Raw genomic sequence first — 23,622 nt, 5'->3', positions numbered from 1 at the left:
TATCTTTATGTCTTTAGTAACCTCTTAATCATCTTACATTTTAGATGCTGGCATCACCATCAACATCAGGTCAGCTGTCTCAGTTTGGGGCAAGTTTATACGGGCAACAAAGTAAGAATTCTTTTTATCAATAATATTTTTATTTTATGCTAAATATATTACAGTTTGACACTCTGGAACATGCAGATGGCTTTGTTTTCTGGTGATTGTAAAAATGAGAGTGTGTCTCTATATACAGTTATTTTAAGATACATTTTTGCTTTGCTTAATACGCATTTTTGCAGTGTTTAGTGTGCAAAATGTCATATATGTCACTTTATAACTGCTAAATGTCCAAATATAACCGTATTATTATCTGTGATTTAATTACCTGTGATTTAACAGACTCTCTGAAGGAAAAACCTAAAGAAAGAAAGCTGGGCCAAAATGAGCCTAGTTCAGAAAACTATGTAAGGAATAGAAGGAACATATACCTTAAATATAACTGGTATTTCATGCTCTACAGGAGCACAATAAATCTTGTGTACATGCTTGGCAACTTGGATTTGACAAAGAGACATGCCTTTAGGATTAGGATTATTGCTTTCTGCATCGCTGTTTTTTTTTCTTTCCGGTGCCTTGAAGATTTCATGTATCTGCCAGTCATATGGACACTGTTGCAATAGAAGACCTATAGAGCAACAGTCTCAGTGTAATGCTGACTTAAGGACCACCTAACTTAGGGCCAGCAGTGAGAACTAAACCTTCTGGTAACCGAGAGGTGCACTCAGGCAGTGGCTCAGAATATCTGAGTTAGATACAGTTCCACAAGTAAAACTGGTTGTGAATATCATCTCTCCTTTGTCACTGTATGCTTTTAAATGTTTTCTGCTGTCTCGCTAAGTGCATTTGACTCAGATTCCAAGAAGAAGTGTCTTCAGAGAACTTTAGAGAGTCTGGACTTTTTTATCTGGACAAACTAAAAGCTTTATTTGCTAGATGCATGGCCTTCCCGACTTCTTTCGGCTTTCTTGAAATAGTTTTAAAAATACAGTGGGGTTTTGGGGGTTTTTTTTGTTTCTTTTTTGGTGGCAGTGGTTTTTTGGAAGTTTTTTTCCTATCTCAGTGGCTGTTGATGAGTGACCCTGTAATATAAACTGCCATTTTAATGCTACTGAGATTTATATGAGCAGCTTCTAGCCAGTGTGAGAGTCACGTTTGGCTCTTGTCTTCAAGGTGCTCATTCTGGCACTGTTGAACCTTTCAGACTTAACTGTATACAGATACTGAAATAGTTTATTCATTCTGTTTATCACAGTTATTTGTTGTTTATTTTTTAAGGTAAACTTTTTTTATCAACTTGGTTGTTCATTCAGTTGGTTCCTGTGCCTAGGATGTAATCGCTGTAACATGGAGAAATGTATGCCTAAAACCTTGAAAATAAATATTATCAGCTTTCAGTTTCTACCTGATCTTGAGAAAAAGGGGCAAGAAACTTTTGTGTTAAAGTCATGGTTATGATTAAAATATACTTTAGGAAAAACAAAGCTGATAGCACCTATGCACTTTTAATGATTGGTAGCTGTCAGTCATTAAGCAAGGTGTCATGTTACAGCATTAATGTAACTTAAACTCGACAAGTAGGAAGGAAATCAGCCATTTCATTGGTCTGCCTCCAACACAGTCTATGTAGATCTCTTGTGTCCATTAGAAAAGTGGAAAGTGTAAGAAAAAAGGGTTTGGGATTTTTTTTTCTTCATATGGTGAATATTTCAACTGCCCCTCCTTGCCAGGAATATGGTTCTACTTCACTGTGACAACTTTAATAGTTAAAACTTCAAGTTTAAAGAAAGCCAACAAGAAGAAATAACCATCTAAAACTGGCTTTGCTAAAACAAATGCTTGCACAAAATTAAGTTGAATATCCTAATCGGGTTTTTTGGTGTGCTGTATCTAGTTCAAAAGTGTATGTAATTTTTTTTGTACCATTTTATTTTTAAAATCCCATGTAATTGTTAATCAAGGGGAAATATTATTTATAATATATATTTATGCTCATTGAAATTATTCTGATGCAGCAAATTGCCAAAATATTTACAGTGAACACTTTAATGTAATCAACTTTTAATGAAATGTTAGGATGCTTGTTATAGCAAGTCACACTACCTCTTAATCTGAACGTATAGAGATAAATCTGAATGTTTTAAACACTTGAGTTTTATTGCAAACTCCCTGGATTGCAAATTTTAGGGTATGACACAGACTGCAGTTCTTAAAGTGTAAAAGCTGGATGACTGGGAGATTTCTTCAGGCTTTGTCCATGATAATAATTTGAGCATATGCCATGTCTGTTCTTTGCATTCTTAGTATTTAACCATGTTATACACTGGCATATTCAGCTCTTCTGCAGGGGTGTTCTACCATGGGAGAGTGCTGATCCATCAGAATTTTCTTTTGTTTGGTCTGCAAGATAAGGTTTTGAGTTCTGTCAGTCTGCCTCAGTAGCCTTATGCCAAAGCAATAGGAGCTGTCACAGCCATTGTTTTTTATATGCTAAATTTGTTATTATTGCCGTGTTGCACTAAATAACTTTTTCTTGTCTTTGAACATAATTCTGGAACTTCTTAAACACAGAAAAGTGATGTGAGAATGGTGAAAAACTTCATAAAGTTTTTGGACATTTTGAAACACAGAGCAGTAACTGGCTATTTTCTGCTGTTCTCAATGAAAGTAATTGAATTTTTTACCTCTCTGAAGTGCTTGCTTTATTCTGTCACACACAATTGTTTGCGTAGAAAATACTTTTGATCACATTGTTAAAACTCTTCTGTATGCTTTTAAATGCTAATAGAGGGCCATTAAAATTTTGCTTGCTTTCTGTTCTTAAAAGGCCAAACTTGATCACAGACACTGAAGTACTGTTGCCATAAAGAAGCTACTTAAACTGTAAAGAGAAAATTGGCCTCAAATGTTGTTTTCGCTGTCCTAAAAACAACGTTATTGTTAATTAAATATCTATCACTTGCTTTTTTTTATCAAAGATTTGCTTAATTTTTAACAAGACAAATCAGTGTTCTAAGTACTCGTCAAATACATACTTATTTATTCAAAAGTAATTAGCATTTTTCTGAGTGAAGTTACCGATTTTCCTAAAATGCTGTCTTCTTTTGAAATAATTTGTAGATTTCCATGTCCTGATCAAAAACCTCAAAATTCAGCCCTTTACAGTATACGTCTCAGAGGAAACAAAATTTTGTTAGCGGCTTCAAATAGAAATTCCTTAAAGAGCCTTTCCAAAGTTAAACAGAAGTGGGGATAGATTTGATAATTGGGTTTCTACTATCCAAACAAGGACTTAGTTTTTACACTGTACTTTCCTTCAGTCTTTACACTTTTTTTGTACGTTGTCACCATAAATTGTTTCCATCTACACCTGATGGAAGAAGACCTTGTTCCTGATTGCTCTGTATCTCCACCCCTCTGAATTTTTTTTCAATAGGTGCACTAGGCCTTCCAATGAGGGGAATGAGCAACAATACCCCTCAGTTAAATCGCAGCTTATCACAAGGCACTCAGTTACCGAGCCACGTAACGCCAACAACAGGGGTACCAACAATGTCACTTCACACGCCTCCATCTCCGAGCAGGTATTTATCGATAGCCGATATTTCTGCGTGTCTTTCTGCAGAGCTCTTGTTAAATGTTCTGCATATTTTGTCTCATACTTTGCAGTTTGATAAATTAACAAAGAAGAGAAGTAGTTTCTAAGTTTCTATGGACCTCTGCCTGTGTTAGGGAAATAATACCATAAAAAAGTAAGGATTTACTGTAAGACAGTATTTTATTTTTGTATGTAAAGGACAAATTGCTGGCAAATTCTGCTTCAGAATGTAAGAGGTTGTTATTTGATTGTACAGTTAAAATTTTGGTGTGGTGTCATACACTGTGTAAGAATACAAAGATAGTAGGTCTGAAGTGCTCATTAGAAAAGAGCTGTAATGCCTTTTCATATGCATAATACTTAAGTATTTATCTAAACCTGATGAAGGACTTGATTACTATGTACTGGGTCATTTGGTATTTCTGAAGAAATACAGAACTGCATTAATTATAGAGTAATCCAAACACAGTGTTTGGTCGCTAAGCACAAATTAAGTTGCAACAGCTCGGAGTCTATCCTGCATTAGTAATCTAAATGAGTAGCCAAATACTGTTGTACAGATTCATCTCTGTGGATGGTTTTTCTCTTTCAGGGGGATATTGCCTATGAATCCTAGGAATATGATGAACCACTCCCAGGTTGGTCAGGGCATTGGAATTCCCAGCAGGACAAACAGCATGAGCAGTTCAGGGTTAGGCAGCCCCAACAGAAGCTCTCCAAGCATAATATGTATGCCAAAGCAGCAACCCTCTCGACAACCTTTTACTGTGAACAGGTAAGGCTCTTTAATTGGACCATCCCTGTACAGCCATAGACATGCTGCTCTGGAAATGTAATTTTTATCCATTAGAATAAATCTTTAAACCTGCTTCCTGTATTCATGTCTGGGCAATAAACTTTGAAGCTCCTTGTAGTATTCTCGTAAGGTCTTTGAGGGCTTTAAGCTAAGTTCTTTTTCTGACTACTGAATTTCTACTGCATCTGTTCTAAAGTATGTGATGTTTCTCAGATATTCCCAAGTTTATTTTTGAAACATACCTTGAATTTTCAGCATGTGCATCTGTTTTAAAACTGTTCATCTATGACTTTGGGAAGAAGGAAGGCAAAATTTAAAAACACAGTAGTTATTCTGCAAGAGTAGTAAACTGATTCAGACACAGTAAGGATCTAGTATTTTACTTCTTTAAATTCTGGAATGATACAGAGAAGAGTGGCTTGCCATTCATTTAGGGATTTAGTGCTCATTTGGATGCCAAAGGTTTCTCAGTTTCTTCTTTTCCTTTTCTAATTCTGGGCAGGATACTAACATCATAAATCATTATACTTTAACTGTTACAGTGCTGTGTTTATACTTCATTCATACTGATAAACTTGTAATACGTAGTCTCTTAGTTCTAATAATTAAATGTGTGTAGTCACAGCTTAGCATGGCCGACTGCTTTTCAGGCTTGGTTCCATTACTTCATGATCCCTGTGCTCCCAGTTAAGTTCTTTTTCTCCCTTCAGGCTGTTCCTTAGAGGAGTGCCTCTTATACAGAGCACAAACAAGCTCATCGCAGTCAGGTGCCACCTCTAACCCAGTCTAGTATTTTACAAAATAGATAAAGGAATGTAAAAACTAATGTCACAGTTAATCTGAATTTTAATCAGGTTGTTTAGTTTTGTAGTTTCACAATGAAACAGGCATACAGATGCTGTTCTCAATCACAGCAAATAGTGATCCGGTACTAGCAGTTTGTGGTCTTGGAGCGTGAAAAGACTTTGTCTCTTCCCTCTGTTTAAGCAGAGTTTGTCTTTTCCGTCCTGTATAGTGGCAAGTAGAGGTATCATTTTAAAAGATTGTATATTTTAAAGTATTTTTGAAATGTGAGATCACAAAAGGATGAAATAGTAATATACTTAAAAACTCTGTGTGTAAAGGACAATGATACTGGATATTGATACATGTGTACAAAGTTCTTGTTTAAATATCATTCAGCTGTAGGGTGGATAATGAAATCCCTGTGTGTAGGAATATTTGAATTAAAATGCTTATCCTTCGCTGTTAGCATTTCTCATGTTCAATAAGCTACAAGTCTTAAAAATGGAGAAGGAAATATCTCTGAAACAATGACTGGCTCTTATTCCACAGCTTATTAGCCTATGGAAGTATAGTAGTACATATCCAATGGATAATTGATAGTTTCAAAATTTTGTTAAACATATTTTGGGAAAAAGAATTTATGTCATTGGCCTGTAAGGTGCATGCATTATGTGACTTTCAAGAAGCATTTTCTGAATAGTTGCTTCCTTGGAGCAATGAAAGTTTTTAGGTTAAATTTTTGAACATGAAGCATTTGAAGGTATTTCAAACTAGAGTTAAATGCTTCGGATTTGTAACTGTGTAAAAAGTTTGAATTGGTAAAATTTCCACTAGGGAAGCATTTCATATTTTTATTTATGGAAATTTCCAAAGTATCAGCTTCTATCCTCTTACAGGGGAAAACTGGATATTGTGATTTCCACAGGGCAGACAGTCAAAATTTCACTCAGCTGGGGCCCTACCTTTGGGCTTCTTGAAATCTCCAGCTCTTGCGGGATGAAACGGATTGTTTGTGAAGGTGTCTGTGCAACCACAGTAGTCCAATGTGATATTTAGATGTTTTTAAATGTTTTTGCCTGACTATATGGAACTTGTAGCTCATCTCTTGACAGAGACCATCCCTCTGCTCACAGTAATGCCATGTGTACATGGTCGTGATTGCACATCGTAACTGTTTAGCTTATAAATGAGTCATGACAAGCTTGGTCATTTTCATGATCGAGCTTCCCACCTGCCAAATGATGGATTACAGCCTGATTTTTAACTACTGCATTTACTGCTGCTTCATTTTTGTATATGAAATATTGAGTAACGATCATGTTTGTCATAACTTGTTTGTTGACAGATGTCTTAATACACAATGGCTATTAAAAAACTAAGATATTTTGAAGTCATTCCAGTTGACCTGATTGAGCAGTGCGCCTGTTGCTGCTGCTCAGTGTTTTCAGAAAATAATTGAAAACTGAGTTTAGGTTAATATGGGTTGCTTAGGCTTGAAATAATTTCAGGGTTTTTTCCCCCCATAATATCTTCCACTGGAAATACAAAGTATGTATGTCCTTTTATCTGACTTCCTGGATTTTTTTCACAGTATGTCTGGATTTGGGATGAACAGAAATCAGGCATTTGGAATGAATAACTCCTTATCAAGTAACATTTTTAATGGAACGGGTGAGTTTACTCTATGTAATACTGATCTTAAACTACAGTAGAGATTTTTTTTAAGTCTAATTAAAAATACTTGGTTCTGTTGGAATGCAACTTTCTGATCATTTTCAGTTGTTCCATAAAAATGGTGCTCCAAGAGCAATACTAGATAACTGGGTAGTACTTCATTAGCAGTGGATTTTACTAGTTCTGAAGACAAAGTGAAAGTAGTTCTGTAGTATATTTGCTGTACGTCACATGGCTGTAGATTATACCTGTTCGGTTAGAAATACGAAATAGCTCTTGAACCTGAAAAGGATATCGGAGAAGAAAAGATTTATCCATTTCCTATGAAAGCATTAGGTATGTGAAAGCAGTCAGAAAGCATTTTATTTTTTTTTTTTAAATCTCAAACTCCTTTTGAGCAGCTGCTTTATCATATGATCCTTTCAGTCAGTTATTTAAGTTGTGATTTTTCTCTGGGAATTACTTCTTCACCTGAATTTAGTGAACTAGAGAGGGGAAAATATCTTTTTCCATAAATGATTTAGGTTCATTTGTGCTGATGCTTCTGTATGTGGCTGCATATATGAAGCAACCTGAGGTGCTGGTGACATCACAAGAGTAGAAGGGCTTGGGCATTCCCTAGGACATTGTGACATTTTTATGAGCTGCAGCTCTGGCCTCACCTATGTAGCATTTTCTGCTGCAAATCAAAAAGTGTTGCCATGTAACTTGCACTGCATTGGCTTTTCAGCTGCTTAAGCTTTATCTTACCTTATCTAAGGACAATAGAGCTGTTTGATGCTGCTGCTAATATGGGTTATTCTCTCAAATTTCTTCTTGATAGCTCTTCAAATTTAAAGCATATTTAAAAGAAATTTAAATACCTTTTCTAGAACTTAAATTTTGATAGTTTGCTTGTATTTTATGTGTACAGTCTAATTCAAGAGGAGATGACCTTACTAAATGCTATTGACTAGCTATTGTTTGAAGGCGAACTTCAAACATCCTGATGCTCTTTAGGCTAGTCTTGTAACACAAAAGCTGTAGTTACTTGTAATAATTATAGAATGAGAAAAAAGATCAACTTGAAAGAAAATATGTCCTACATTTATCTTGCTCATAATTAAGTCTTTGAAAAAAAATACATAAGGGATTTAAAAATACCTGTTTTTATTGTAGATGGAAGTGAAAATGTGACAGGACTGGACCTCTCAGATTTTCCAGCACTAGCAGACAGAAACAGAAGGGAAGGAAGTGGCAATCCAACTCCATTAATAAACCCTTTAGCTGGAAGGGCACCCTATGGTAAGACCATACTTCTGAAAGCTCTTTGAGTGAAATGAAATTTGCTTGATTCACCTCTTTCTGTTCATAAGACAATAGACAGTCTTTTCAAAAATGCCAGACATGTAAACTGCTAAGACTCATTTTAAAAAATGAGTAATCAGTATCTGTGGTTGGAGACTCCCTTTCATAAGTATTAGAACTAATCTGCTTTAGTTTCACTGCCAGTAGGGATTGTTGGGGATTTTTGGTATGTATGGTATGATTGCTCTGAGGCTGCTCACTCTTGAAATTTCTTAGGTGATAGGTTTTATTCAAATTGCGTGTATACAAGAGCTGTCGATGTCTGAGTAGCAAATTACAGGATTAGTATTAGATTAGTAGAGGTGTTACTGTGTAAAAAGTCATAAGCTGTAAACATATTGTAAACTTTTGCTGTTTATTGATAGTATTGGCTGCTGTACTGTTCACTGTCACCCTTATGATGAACATCAGATTTCAAAAAAATAACCTGTAAGCATCAATTATTATCAGTCAGATTCCAAGCATGTGTCATATAATTCTTGCTGTACAGGTTAAAAAATAATAAAAGGAAAAGCCTTTAGGTGGATACAAATCTTGTTATTTGGGTCTTGAAAAAATTCAGGTAAGCTAGTGTGAGGCACAAAACTTTCTTTTTGTTACTGCTTTAGTAGATTTTGTCACGCATGTTGCATCAGCTACTGTCAAAAGTTGCTTTTATAACCGTAAGTTATTTTTGTGACACTTGTCAATTTTGAACCAAAAATAACCTAGTGTTTTCTAACTATAAAAAGCTAGTGTTTTTCAGAGATAACTCCAACTTTAATTGGACATTATAGATACCACATTATCAAGAGCAAGTAGCCTCATGGATTTGGCATAACCAGGGCCCTCTGCATAAGATAGCTGTGAGAAAAAACTAAACAAGTTGAACTGAAATGTTAAACACAGGAAAAAAGTGACTTCCCCAGATGAAGACACTCAAAACTCACATCAAGCATGAGTGGAGACTTAATACAGCTAGAGGCTTATGTAAGATTTTGTCCATCATAGAATGGATTGGGTTGGAAGGAACCTTAAAGACCATCTAGTTCCAACTCTGAAAAAGAAGACAGTATGTGAAAAATTATTAGAAGATAGGAGGGAGATCCACACAGATGTACTTCAGCGTGAAGCTTGAGTTCAATATTAAACAGCACTGCAGCATAAAAAATATCTGTAATTGCTCTTGTGCTTACACCATTTCCCCATTTTGGTGCTAGCATAGCAGTTGGCATGACTGCATGGTGAACCACGAAACAAAGTTCTCTGAAGAGTTACCCTGAGCATCTGCTTAGTGCAGCAGATGAGTATGGAGGTGTAAACAATCAAAAAATGAAAATGTAAGATACACAGGATACTGTCTTCCAGCACAAAATGTGGAGAGCACTTTTGGTTGTGGACAAGAAAGAGAAGATTTGAAACAGAGCAGAGACCTACTTTCCTCATGCTTAGTTATTCAGGAAAATTATACTTCAAATAACTTTTAGATGGAATAAGAATATGCATTAAAGTTAATTCATTATCAGTTTTATTCATCCAGTGGAAGAAATTGTAATAACTCTGGATGAAAAGGCTGAACAGCAGAAACAAGATTAACTCAGTGTTGTTCTTTTTTCTTAAATAAAGGAACTTAGATCTCTAATTCCAGAATACTAAAGAAAGTCGTATGTTGTCATACTGAACCGTTTTACTCCTATCCATTTATTAAGAGTCTTTGAAGATTAGGACCTAGACTTCCTTCTGTCTTCTGTTCCTCTAGTGCAGTGTTCTTTGCAACCAAATCACTGTATTATTTCTCTGTGTCTCAGCAAAGTCTAGTCACTCTTGGGTGTGTGGTGTGGCTTGTTTGGTTTGGTTTGGTTTGAACTGGCATTAAAAAAAAAAAAAATTCCTGTTCAGTTGTCCATGTTCCAATGTGACTGGCCTGCTTTTTTTTAAATTAGGGTCAGAGCACTAAGAGTTGCAGGCTAAATGCTTTCAGTTTTCATACTGAAAGTAGGAGTCATTTTTATGTCATAGGCAAGTATTTCATTGTTGACGTGTTCTGCTGCAAGTTAGCTGGTTGTCCTTTGAGAATACGTGCTTCTGAAGAGATTATGCAAAAAAATTCTTCATGCAATTAGGGGACAGAGAAAAAACGTATCATACTTTTAAAAGCAGTGCATCCTTGATCAGTGGATTTACCTAAATACAGCTTTAATAATGCCTGAAAAGATTATTTGATTATTTAGATGTGTGAAACAGGTGCAGTGGATGTGTCGATGAATTTAACCCGGAGTGTTTCTCAGCTCACGCATAAATAAGAGGCTTTAGTCTAATATGTGTGGATGTTTTGAATGAATAGCTTTATTTTGCTTTACCTGGTTTTTTAAGTCATTGCTGTACAGCTTGCACGTAATGAAAATGGACATTAAGCAAGATCAGCAGAAGAGAAATTTTTTACTTAGCAGTCATTTAATGTTATTCCTGCTTTCATTTTGATGATAGTTGGAATGGTAACAAAACCAGCAAGTGAGCAGTCCCAGGACTTTTCAATACACAATGAAGATTTTCCAGCATTACCGGGCTCCAGCTACAAAGATCCAACATCGAGTAATGATGACAATAAATCCGTAAGCAAACCTTAAATCCTCTCTTATTTTCAGTGTTCATATTTCTTTTAATGATTATATTTTAAAATGGTCAGTGATGATATTTTTAGTAAGAGATTTTCAAATTTGCCCCTCTAAATTAATGAGAGATTTTGTAAAAGCAGCATTTGAAATGTAACTATGTAAATGGAATTTCTCAGGAAGTTTTTCGGTCCAAACAGTCACTCTTCTTGGAGATGTCAAAACTTATTTTTGAGAACTGATAATATTTTTTAAGTTCGCAATTTGTATTTTTTTTCTCTCAATTACAGCTCATTTTTTGCTACTAATGCCTCTCATCAGTATACAGTGTAATTTTTCTTCAAAGTTGTCAAATCCTTTAAAAGTTAGGTGGTACAATATTACTTTAAGGTAAAATTCTTAAGGGAGATGTGGAATCAGAGGGAACAAGCTCTTTTAATTGAGAGCATTGACAGCTATATTGTAGACTAGTGAGATACATTATATCTTAAGTATTGGTATAATTATTGTGCATTAGATATATATCTTAGATTATAAGGTTATGGGCTTTTCTTCATTGTTTACTCTGAAAGATTTGTAATAAAAAATGCTATTTTATGCAAATGAAAGGTGAATAAAATGTAGTTGACAGAGGACAGTTTCCTGCAGGATTTGACAAAATATTCTGGTTTCTGATTGCTTTATTACTCCTAATTGCAAAAAGTATGTTAATGACAGTGGCATAAATACTGGGGAATAAGTAGTAGACATGACAACAAACTCATGTAAGAACTAAAAAATGAACTGTTCAAACAAAGGGAGATTAGGAAGTCTAGCCCCAAATGTTGTGGGCAGTTTTATCATGAGGAAAATGTTCTGATACAGTTAGTACTGAGTATAGTAAGGAGAGAGAGATAGTAAATATGATTAATTGTATTACTGTAGAGTTGTAAATAATAATGAAGAGTAAGAAATTATACATATGGCAAATGTATTTTGTCAGTATACAGGTTCCTGGAGCATTGTCTGTTTACATAGTCTATTGCCAGACATAGTGCAGCATAGTTTTTATATCAGACATAGTGTTTACATGTCTTTCCTGGTAGCTTCAGATGGGCCAATTGTATATTGCTTGCACTTGAAATTGGCTTGAGTATTACGTGTTACTGTGTCATGGAGTGTTATACAGGAGCAAGACTATGCGGAACATCCATTATGTGGTGAGTCCGAAAGAACCGCTAGTCACAGGCACTTGGGATATCCACCGTGTATTCCAACTCAAGTGTAAAATAAGTTATTCTTTTAGACTGGAAACCTTTAGCCTATTAATAGTAATTACTGTATGACAGGTATACTTTGGAAAATGTTAAATAGTACATAAGGTTTGTCAACAGAATTCAGGAGCTTCAGCTTGATGCCATTTATTGGAGTAACTTGATGTACTGGCTTAGAGTGCTTGAATGAAAATATATGGTCAAAAGTATTTTCATTTTGGTTTGTTTTCCTCAATACCAACTCTGCAAATTATTTTTAATAGAATTTGAGTACATCAGGCAAAACATCATCCAGCACAGATGGGCCCAAGTTTCCTGGAGATAAAAGTTCAACTACGCAAAACAACAACCAGCAGAAAAAAGGGATCCAGGTGTTACCTGATGGTATGTGTCATTCCACTTTTTCTGTTTTAAAAGTTTTGACAGTTATTTAGATCGCCTTGTTGATTGCTCCACTACTTAAAAGGAGAAAATTAATTTGTTCTTCTTGCCTAGGTCGGGTTACCAACATTCCTCAAGGGATGGTGACGGACCAGTTTGGAATGATTGGCTTGTTAACATTCATCAGGGCAGCAGAGACAGATCCAGGAATGGTACACCTTGCACTAGGAAGTGATTTAACAACACTAGGTCTCAATCTCAACTCTCCTGAGTAAGTTTCTGTGTTTTAATCTTGTCTTCAGTTTTGGTTTTATTATGCCGTCATTCGTAGTACGTTCACTTAGCTCACTTGACTGTCAAACCCACAAGCTATTTTGCCAAATAAAATTTGAAAACGTAATGACAGGAAAATAAAATTTTCATAATGAAGCTTCATGGCAAGCTTTCAGTAAACCTAGTGGCTTTGCTTATTCTCCTAGCTTCTTTAGGACTTTCTTCAAGGAATTGATAGTATATTGTTTATAAGTGTAATGTGTACATTCCTTTTCAAATAGTAATATTTCTTGGGGATATCTACACTTAACTCTGGGCAATTTGGGGATAATTCAATTTATATTAGTGTAATGATGAACGGAACACCTGCAGTGTTAGGCTGCACTGGATCAGTTTAAATGAAAGTGTAGTTTTATAGTTAACTTCCAGTGATTCAGTTCACCTAAGTGAACTAGTTTAGTCATCCAAGTTTGCTGTAGAGGCAATGGGGAGAAAAGTAGTTAGTGACTGCACTAATGGTAGGAGAAGTGCTTCCAACAGGTGAGATGAATAACCAACCAATACAGGGTGCTGCCTCTCTTTTTCCACTAGTTACAGAAGGAACTCAGATCAGTATGGACAAAACTGGTATATTTTAAGTGACTGTAACTGTAAGAAAAAATTAATTTCTGGTGCTCTGATTTTTGGCTGAGAATCTCACACCATTTTGTTTCAGCACACATTTATATAGTGTTAGCATTATAGACAGAGTAGTATATGTATTGCAAAGTTTGCACTTACTGATTAAAAAAACAAAGACCAGACAGCATACACATATAGTTTCCATCTTTCATAAATTTACGTGGAGTTGCATGTAATCAGGGAAGCTTGATGAATATGGATATCAAGCACAGGAAAAATGGTTCCTTATTATTCTGCTTTTTCTTAGCAGCTATGCTGTAAATAACTGTATTTTTAGTATTTAATTACTATATATAGTGTATTTAGATTCTTGGATGGAGAGGATAGGGTTAACATTTAATTCAGACAGTTCCTATATTATAATGCTGGCTTTACTTTATGCTGCAGAAAAGCTTTGCAAACAAAACAGCCCGTGCAGACCTCAGTGTCTGGCCTGCGATCTTTCCTTGTGTTAAATGTTCTTTGCTTGCCCTCTGAATTGTTGTTTGAAAAACTAAAACTACGTCACATATGAAAAGGCAAATTTTTCTGCCCTCTGTGGTAGTTTGGTTGGTAAAAATACCTGTCTGACGTAAAAAATGAGCACAATAAATGTTCTTTAGAAACAAAATTGTAGAATTCTATATATATCGCTAGTGGTTTAAATTAACCCTTCTAACTCCTGTTTTGAAGAAGTGTAAAATCTTTACTGGTTAGTTTTAAAAAGCAACCTACCACTATAAATTTTTCTTTCCCTTTTAAATCATAGGCTAATAAATCAGAACCCACCAGGCTTGTGACAATTATTCCTAGTTAAATTGAAACCCTGGATAACATTGGATACCTGGAAAAGGTTGGGACCTCTGGCACCTAAGTTGAAGGAAAGATTTAAAAGGAAATCTTGACCCTGTCGTTTCCCATGGCAGTTTAAATGCAACCTTGCTGTGCATATTAAAAAGAAAATTAATAAATGTAGCTGCTTTAGGAAGGTTTCCTTCTTTCTTCTCACCCCAGCTAAGGATTTAGTTGTGAGATACAGCTTTTAAGTTTGCGACATTGGTGGTGGAGAACGATTGTTGGTTGGTTGGTTGGTTTGGGGGTTAATTTTTATAAATTTATGCTTTTCTCTTTTCTTCAGAAATCTTTATCCCAAATTTGCATCCCCGTGGGCATCATCACCTTGTCGACCTCAAGACATAGGTAAGAGAGAAGTAACTATTAAATTCAATATCAATATTTGCAAATTATATTCATTTACATGTCTTAATAGTTGCATCAATTCCGATTCTTTTTTAGACTTCCATGTTCCATCTGAATACTTAACTAACATTCACATTAGGGATAAGGTGAGTACGTGTGTGTGTGTGTGCATTTTTTGTTAATTTATTATCAGTAATTTTTGAAATTTTCTTTCAGATAGGTAAGGTTCAAAATCAATGCATTTTGTGCATGTCCTCAATCTTTATAGAAACGCTGGTGTGTTAACAGGCTGATTGGACGCATCAAGCACCCATTATGTCTTACAAAAAGAGAATGGGCATACAAAAGACTAGCTAAAAAGCACAGTATGTTTTTAAGAGTTTGCCCTTCACGTGAACATGAAGTTTTTTGTGATGCAATTCAAATGCCAAATTGAATGGAGGTATTTCTTCTTAAGATAAGCTCAGAATTGTGTTCTCATTTATCTGTTGTATTCCATATCTACATGAAAGGGGATTTTTTTGAGATATATTTTCTTTCAACTGTTTGTAGGCATCATTGAAAAACAGCATAAGAAATTTTAGTAATGTTACTTAATAGGGCGTGAAGGGAGCAAATACATGCAGAAGTTGTTTTGTTGGGTTTTTTCAAATCAAATAAGTTGATGAGGATACACAGATACAGGGAGAAAATTCTGTCTTGCTGATTTGTTACATCTGTATTTTTCCATTGTATGCTTTAACTTGGAAAGGTTAACTAAAAGTGAAGAAAAAACGATTGTTTTAATAACTATTACTCTTGTTGTATTAGAATATCATTTTCAACACACTTAAAATGGAAGGATGGAAGTTCTGAATGTATCCTTGTGTTATTTAAGTGGGGTAGTGTGTTTTAAAACATTTATCTGTTGTGATTTTTCATCCTCATTTTCTTCAATCTTTTGCAGCTGGCTGCAATAAAACTTGGCCGATATGGAGAAGATCTCCTGTTTTATCTCTATTACATGAATGGAGGAGATGTATTACAGCTATTAGCAGCAGTAGAGCTGTACGTTCAAACTATTTTGTCAGTCTTATATGAGTTAATCTATTGCAACAATAAAACAGCAGATGTTAAAAAAAAAACCAAACAGCAGAATACCCCAACAAGTTAGACATTGAAAGCAAGAAGCTTAGTCAATCTTGAACTGTAAATCTTCTTTTTAAATACCTCCTCCAACCTTGGTGTCATTTTGTACAGAGTTTTTTTACATTCATGTAGTGGAAGTCAAAAGCCCGTCTCACGTATTTTTCATTATGAAGCACTGTGGAAAACATGGCAGGTGCCAGTCGTTATTGAATGTGTAACTTACCTATCATCAACAATACAAGAACCAGTAAATAGTCATTAAAAGAGTTTGTTGTTTGAACATACCAGACTTGAAGATTCTCATGTGTTTTAGTTTGAGGTGTAGTAACTGTGTGGAAGAGGTATGAAATCACAGGTTTAACAATGTCATAGAAATTTTGTTTGGGATTTGAATGCATTGTACCGTTCTGATTGAAACCTTTAAAGTTAGTTTATTGAGTCAATTTCAGATAACTAACACTAAGAATTATTTTTCATTTCTGTTACAAATGGAAGATTTAACCGGGATTGGAGATACCACAAAGAGGAACGAGTATGGATCACCAGGGCACCCGGCATGGAGCCAACAATGAAAACCAATACGTACGAGAGGGGAACATACTACTTCTTTGACTGTCTTAACTGGAGGAAAGTAGCTAAGGTATCTCTTTTCCCTTGTGTAGCTGTTTTAAGTTCGTCAGCCATGTATTTTTACAAAGACAAAAGTAAAACACAAAAATCTTCTTCACAAAAATCTCAAACTTAACCTCCTGCTATTTCGGTTCATTACCTTAATTTCTGATGTCTGAGAGAATAAAGGTGGTCTGAAACACTGGCTTGCTTGCGGAAAATAAGGAGCTGTCTCTCTTATTTCCGGTTTTCTTTGGCAGATAGAAGGACATAAAACTTCTTTTAGGAGTTTTGTTAAAAGTGAAAGCTCTTCCCACAGTATACAGTTACGGAACGGAAGACATTATTTGGCATTTTAGAAGTTTTACTTCCAAACCTTTTATTACTTTGCTTTAGAAAACTAAATAGGATGCTACCACACCTCACTTTGGAATTTAAAATGGTTGTGGGATGGGTGCAGGGAATGCTTTTTTGGTTTTTGGGTACAGGCTCTCCTTACCCATACTTAGGAATTCCATGCTCTGTTGTTTGAAAGTCAGTGTTCTTTGAAATGAATAACTTCTTCTGAGCAGGAGGCATATTTCCATGATGCTTGTTTCTGTATTGTAGACCAAGAGGCATTAAAAAATCAGAAAGCTATAGCTTTTTCCCTTCCCAGCTGTCATAATCTCTGTCTCATTCTGTCCATTAATACTGTCAATAATATTCTATGTCCGACCATCTGTAGATACAGTATCACACTCTTCCTTTTCTCTAAAAAACACTTAGCAGATCAAATCAGATTAACCTTGAACTCAACAAATGTGATTCCAGCATGTTGGAACTATGTTTTGTGATTCTACATGCTTAGGTATTTCATAGAAAATTCTTTTCACCTGCAGCCCAATTTATGAATTATTTGCTGAAAAGGCATTTCATTTCTGTGGGCGGGTTGTATCTATATACTTGGAGATTGAGACATTGCATTAAATAGTTACGTCTGTTGTGTTTTTAAACATCAGCTTTAAAGACAATAAAGTTCAGTGTCCTCCTCTGTCTATACTGAAGTTTTGCCATCTAGACATTAACTAGATACAGGCTATTTTTATTTCCTCCCCCACTCCCTCCACCCAGTAATTTTGCATAGCTTCTGCAAGCTCCCGTCAGAAATTAACATTCCAGTTGCCCCGAAGGATATGGGAGGTTCTTTAGTCCAATTGCACGTGTGACTCCTTGACCCTCCTGCCGCAGGAAAATGCAAGGGTCTGTAACTGACAGTTTCAATGGCGAGCCCTGCTTGTATGGTTTTTCCTAAGTGCAAGGTGATGCCAAAACTTCTAAACAAAAGTATCACTCCTCAAAAAGAAAACCCAAATAAAAGGAAAGTTTTTGTTTCTACTTGAGTTATTCGTTTGCGTAGTATGCTTCCTTACATTCCCCCAGGGTGCTGTTTAAAGCTATTTTATTATTGCCGAAGGTCATCAGAGGGGAAGTAATTACCTTTTGAAAGGATAGATTTCTTTTCTGGAGTCAACTGAATGTGTTCCATTTGTTTATGAGTAATAAGAGCCTCATGTAGTTTCATATATCAATGGAATTGTGGTTTTAGCTTGTGTGGACACACAGCATTTCCTTTTACTAGGAGGAAGTGGTGCCCATTGTATAAGGAGAGTAACCTCTTCAATGTCTCTTTTTTCTACCTGTAGTAAATGTATGCAGCTGCTATTTGATGCTTTAGCATTACTTCTTAAGATAATATTGTCTCTATTTGGCATCCTGAGTGCTATTCTGAAGCTCAGCATCCAGTGCTTGAGTGATGCACACTGCATCCTCCTGTTAGGCACTCCTGAGGTGCTGGAAAGATAGGAGTCACTACTGTCCTCTGTATGGTTTTTCCCAAGATCTACATAGATTCGCTTCTTTTTATTTGCATGCTGAAAATAATTCCCCCAACATTAAGAAGCAATTGATAGCTAGTAAGGAGAGGGATAGTATTTTCTAAAGTTTTTCACTTGCAGTGGTATTTTCACCAGGAATGTGATTATTTTATTTATTCCTCCCCAATGTCCATAAGAAGCAATAATATCTTTTATTCTAGGCTTGTGTATTCCTTAATGTAAAAAATTGAACTGGACTGTTATTTTGAAATTTTTATTTAACTTTGAGCAGGCAAATTGAGCATTGATCACAGGAAGCTAGAGAAAGATTTTGGGGAAAACTGAGATTTTTGTTGCGTGGAAAAGGAATTGCATACTAGAAATAATTCTTTGACATTTGCACCTTTGATAAATAAGAACTTAGATGTATGTCATGTGTGATCTTAGCATTCTGTGGTAATGTTGTTACCTCTGGTATTAATTTCTGGAGTTGAGGTTTCCTCTGAGGAAGACTAATACATACTCACCCAAACAAGAAGCAGCAATATTTGATAAATCTGTGTTGCTTTGAATGCAAGGAAAAGTATGGCCAAGTAATTTTTTTCTAACAAATGCAGAAGTAATTAATAAATACTTCAGGAAATTAGACCTATAAGGAGCTGGAAAAAAAAGGAATTCTGATAAATTTCAGTCTCTTATTATAACTGCTACATTATTAGTGGATGTTGGGAATATCAGTTCCTTAGAAGGCCACAATAATAATTGCTGCTTAACAGTTTCACTAGTCCTTTTTGAAGCAGTCAGACAGGAATACTTGCTTGTAAATTGCTGTCTCTTATATGTGCATATTCAATTATTTTTCAAGGTGCTTTATAAATTTGGTTCTTGTTCTAGTGTAGATGCTCAAGTATAGGGCAGCGCATACTCTAAATGTGTTGTGCTTTGCAGATGTGTGTTTTGCATTATAAGCTTACATATTTATTGTCCCTATTTTAAATTACACTGCAGTGTGAAGTACTGCTGCAGTGAAATACAGCAGTTTACTTTAGATAACTAAGTTGTAAGACTTACGTTTGTAAAAACATAAACCAGTTGTGATTTAGTAGATTAGTGTTCTAGATCAGTTTTAACAAAAGTAAAGAAGGCTGAATAACTTCTTTCAAGAAAAATCAAATAATGTGGGACACAAAGGATTTATCAGCCTCTTGAGCATTTATTCCAGACACTTTGTTTACAGCTACCACTGCCAGTAGAGGCTTGCAACAACCGTAAGTTTGGAAAACCCTTTTTTAGGATACTGATACTGTCTGGTTTCTGATACTTAACTGTATCTTACCAGTTTATTTAGCAGTTTTCCATGGGTAATTTTGAAGGCATTTCAGAGCTTGTGGAAGTTCACTTAACTGATTGAAGCTGACCATAGATTAGATAGTATCTGCAGGTCCTTCCATGGTTATGTGCAAGATAGAAACCTTGACAGCCATGAAAGGCAGAGAAAGCTTGAGTGGTATCTTTTTATTATAAAATGACTGCAGAATTACTGGAGATCATGGAATCATAGAGTGGTTCAAGTGGGAAGAGACCATGAAGACCATCTAGTTCAACCACCATGCCATGGGCAAGAACACCTTCCACTAGACCAGTTTGCTCAAAGCCCCATCCAACCTGGTCTTGAACACTTCCAGGGATGGGGCATCCACAACTTCTCTGGGTAGCCTGTTCCAGTGCCTCACCACCCTCACTGTAAAGAATTTATTTCTAATATCCAATCTAAATCTTACTGTTCTTCAGCTTAAAGCCACTTCCCCTTGTCATATACTACATGCCCTTGCAAAAAGTCCCTCTCCACCCTTGCCATAGGTCCTCTAAGATCCACCCAACCTAATCCAGCCTTTGACACCAAAGTACGTGCATGGACTTGCAGCCCTTGATCTTACTTCTTACCCAAGGAAGGAGCAGTATTTCTTCAGTCTCAGCATCTGCACAAAAAGAGAACGTAGACCAACTGGCATGCAGTTTTTAGTAGGAATGCCAGAAGCAATTCACTTGTGTATATATGACCTAAACCTAAATAAATAAACAACCCCCAACAACCAACCAGACAAAAAAAAAACCCTAAAAAAGTCTTTGGTTGGAGTAGAGAGCCGGGAACTAGAAATGGAGCAGATGTGCAATGTTTCAGTGCAGATGGCTATAACCCCACATAGGTTTTGCTAGGGTTTTCCAGTTTTAGGGACAATATTCTTAGAGGAATACAGAATGCTTCACATTTTCCACTACTTTGTTTCCTTACTATGCTGAATGTTCTTTCTGTGCTAAATGGACTTTGTTTTGCCTTGAAAGAAGAGAGTTCTGAGAGTTGGATTCCCTAGATTTTATTTCTGTTCTTGCATGGATTTAGTCTTTAATTTAGTACAGATTTACGTGTACTGAATTTTACACTATTTAATCATTTCAGAGAGTGTTCTAAAATAGTCTCTTCATTACTCTATGTTTTCATGTCTGTGTGAAAATAGTGGGGTAAGTTTGCTTTGCAGACACAGATGATGTTCTGCTGAGGTTCACCAAGTTAGGCAAAATAAATTATCTGTGTATGTCCAAGGTTGTTGTTGTTGAATTACCAAGAACCACACTTAAAAAACAGTTCTGAAACTTCTGCTTACCCCGTTCCTTGAATGAAGATAAAATAGGGATGAGACACAGTTAAAAACTACTGAAAGGGTCTGAAAAATACAAACTTTCAGGTTTGGTGGGTCAGGGACTTAAATATGAGTATGAAATGTGGTGGAATATTTTGATAAATTTTGGCTTAAGTGGGCCTCAGTATTTTGTCTCTAGCATTTTAGGTAATGTTTCCAAAGGTGAAACCGGGACATTTTCACAGAATCATTTAGTTTAGAAAAGACCTCTAAGATCAAATCTAGCCTTTGATTGGTCACCACCATGTCAAATAGACCTTAGTGCTAAGTCCAGTTGTTTCTTGAACACCTCCCTGATGTCCAACCTGAGCCTCCCCTGGTGCATCTTGAAGCTATTTGGTCTGGTAGTATGACACAAAAATATTCCCAAACTTTAGTTCATCCAAAATAAGCCTCTCCTGACATGTTGAAAGACATGTTTTGTTTATAGTTCAGCTCATGCTGTGATTGTGTTTTTTGTGTACGTGCATATATCAAATTGTTTGAGATTATAACAAGGGTTCTGAGGGTCGTGTAACATTGAAAAGAATAGGAGAGCCTACGTGTCGTGGGTGTAATGGCTTAGGATTGTTTTAATTTACTCCTTTTTTCTCCTTAAAATATGGAATCCAAGATAGCAAAGTCATGTGGTTTTGCCTTAGGATAAGTTAGTACTTGATCTCCTCTGTATTTGTGCTTTTCCAATATGGCTGGTAGACCAGGTCTTGACAGGTTAATGATACATTGTTTTATTTGGTTTTGTCTTTTTTTTTTTTAACTGTAGGAGTTCCACCTGGAATATGACAAATTAGAAGAAAGGCCTCATCTGCCATCAACCTTCAACTACAACCCTGCTCAGCAAGCCTTCTAAAGACTTCCCTTTTCTTGGGGTATGGCTGTCTCAGCACAATACTCAACATAACTGCAGAACTGATGTGGCTCAGGCATCCTGGTTTTAATTCCTTGAGGATCTGGCAATTGGCTCATGTGAAGGGTCACCATTTGAGGTCCTGCCTTACTAATTATGTGCTGCCCAACAACTAAATTTGTAATTGTTTTTCTTTAGTTTGAGCAGGGTCTGAATTTTTGTTTCTGTTTTCTTTTTTGCCAGCAGACAAGCTTGGGTCTGTAAAGACAAGCGAGTACACTGACAAAAGTTTACCACTTAGTTTTCCAAAATGTAAAAACAAAAAAAAAGAAAAAAGACAAAAAATTAGACAACAAAATTTGCATTGTTCATTGTAGCACTATTGGTAATAAAAAATGTTTGTGCATTTTTATGTGAAGATCCTTCTCGTATTTCATTTGGAAAGATGAGCAAGGTTTGCTTCCTTCATTTTACTTCCCCTTCTGTTTTTGAAAGGCAGTTTTCGCCAAGCTTAATGCAAGAATATCTGACTGTTTAGAAGAAAGATATTGCCACAGTCTCTGGTTAGTTTCCAGAGTTGTGTATTACTGAGCTTCATCTTTCCAGAATGAGCAAAACACTGTCCAGTCTTTGTTACGATTTTGTAATAAATGTGTACATTTTTTTTAAATTTTTGGACATCACATGAATAAAGGTATGTATGTACGAATGTGTATATATTATATATATGACATCTATTTTGGAAAATGTTTGCCCTGCTGTACCTCATTTTTAGGAGGTGTGCATGGATGCAATATATGAAAACGGGACATTCTGGAACTGCTGGTCAGGGGACTACTTTGTCGCCCTGTGCACTAAAGGGCCAGATTTTCAGCAGCCAAGGACATCCATACCCAAGTGAATGTGATGGGACTTAAAGAAGTGAACTGAGACAATTCACTCTGGCTGTTTGAACAGCAGCGTTTCATAGGAAGAGAAAAAAAAAAGATCAATCTTGTATTTTCTGACCACATAAAGGCTTCTTCTCTTTGTAATAAAGTAGAAAAGCTCTCCTCACTGCAGTGTTGACTTTGATTTGAGATTGTGAAATTATTTCTTCAACAATGAAAAATGGAAAAAAAAATTGAAGTATTAAAACTATTGAGCTGTACAGTGGTTAAGACACTTGAAGAGTCTTTTTGCTGCTGACAAGTAAATTTATGAGAGTTTCATATTCTTTTCCACAGTAAAGTTTCCATGGCCAAAAAGTTTGGTTAACCTTGGTTTCAGATCCCCTCTCTTTAATAGCAAATAATTTTTAGAAGAATGGGTGGGTAACGTGTCAAATGATAGATGCTTCAAGAATTCATCGCTTGGGAGAAACTTGGGTTAGAACTGATCACAGCTTAGTTCCATGTTGATGTCTTCCCACTTAAAACAGAAATACATTTCATTTGGTGATCGCTTCTACTTGAACTTCCAGATGCAAATAAACTGAATATAGACTGGTTCTGAAAACTGTAACTGTTCTGAGCTGAGGAAGAAAAACCTGAGCTGTTGGGATGGTTTTCTTTTTCTAGATACGGTTGCCACTTCTCATTGAGTTGCCTCTGGTGATGCAGATCATTGAAAAATACCTGAAATTGCCAAAGCAAGAAAAGATGTGTCAGTGAATCCTGGGATTTTGTTTTTATGTTTTGACCCATTTTTCTGTGTAGTGCAAAAGCAGCTTGTTTGCATGTATTGAATTATGCTCGGAAATTGGACCGTTAGTGGCCTTGCTGTGGTTCTGTATCAGGTGTATGGCAAATTTTAAATTCTGAACTTTTTTTAATATCTATTTTAGGATAGTAAATATAAGAATATAAGCTTGTTGATATTTTTTTCTATGATTAAAACAAAG

At 35.8% G+C, this 23,622-nt stretch overlaps 1 protein-coding gene across 3 annotated transcripts in view; it reads left to right on the top strand.

The window, feature by feature from the left end:
- CNOT2 (CCR4-NOT transcription complex subunit 2) overlaps positions 1-22,801 on the top strand; it is an 82,664-nt gene extending 59,863 nt beyond the window's left edge. For 2 of the 3 annotated variants that reach the window (XM_032106721.1, XM_032106722.1), the window contains exons 3-15: positions 45-111; positions 3,479-3,626; positions 4,233-4,415; positions 6,814-6,893; positions 8,055-8,180; positions 10,710-10,834; positions 12,351-12,471; positions 12,583-12,739; positions 14,540-14,601; positions 14,698-14,747; positions 15,548-15,648; positions 16,225-16,369; positions 21,657-22,801. In XM_032106721.1, coding sequence (XP_031962612.1) covers positions 45-111; positions 3,479-3,626; positions 4,233-4,415; positions 6,814-6,893; positions 8,055-8,180; positions 10,710-10,834; positions 12,351-12,471; positions 12,583-12,739; positions 14,540-14,601; positions 14,698-14,747; positions 15,548-15,648; positions 16,225-16,369; positions 21,657-21,743 — 1,452 coding nt within the window. In that variant the 3' untranslated portion in view covers positions 21,744-22,801. The remainder of the gene's footprint in view (positions 1-44; positions 112-3,478; positions 3,627-4,232; positions 4,416-6,813; positions 6,894-8,054; positions 8,181-10,709; positions 10,835-12,350; positions 12,472-12,582; positions 12,740-14,539; positions 14,602-14,697; positions 14,748-15,547; positions 15,649-16,224; positions 16,370-21,656) is intronic. The other variant, XM_032106723.1, reaches the window with a different exon arrangement.
- The last annotated feature ends 821 nt before the right edge of the window (positions 22,802-23,622 follow it).

This window comes from Corvus moneduloides, chromosome 4 (genome assembly GCF_009650955.1).
Source record: "Corvus moneduloides isolate bCorMon1 chromosome 4, bCorMon1.pri, whole genome shotgun sequence".
Taxonomy (NCBI): Eukaryota; Metazoa; Chordata; class Aves; order Passeriformes; family Corvidae; genus Corvus; species Corvus moneduloides.
This window is presented reverse-complemented; position numbering and strand designations above follow the sequence as displayed.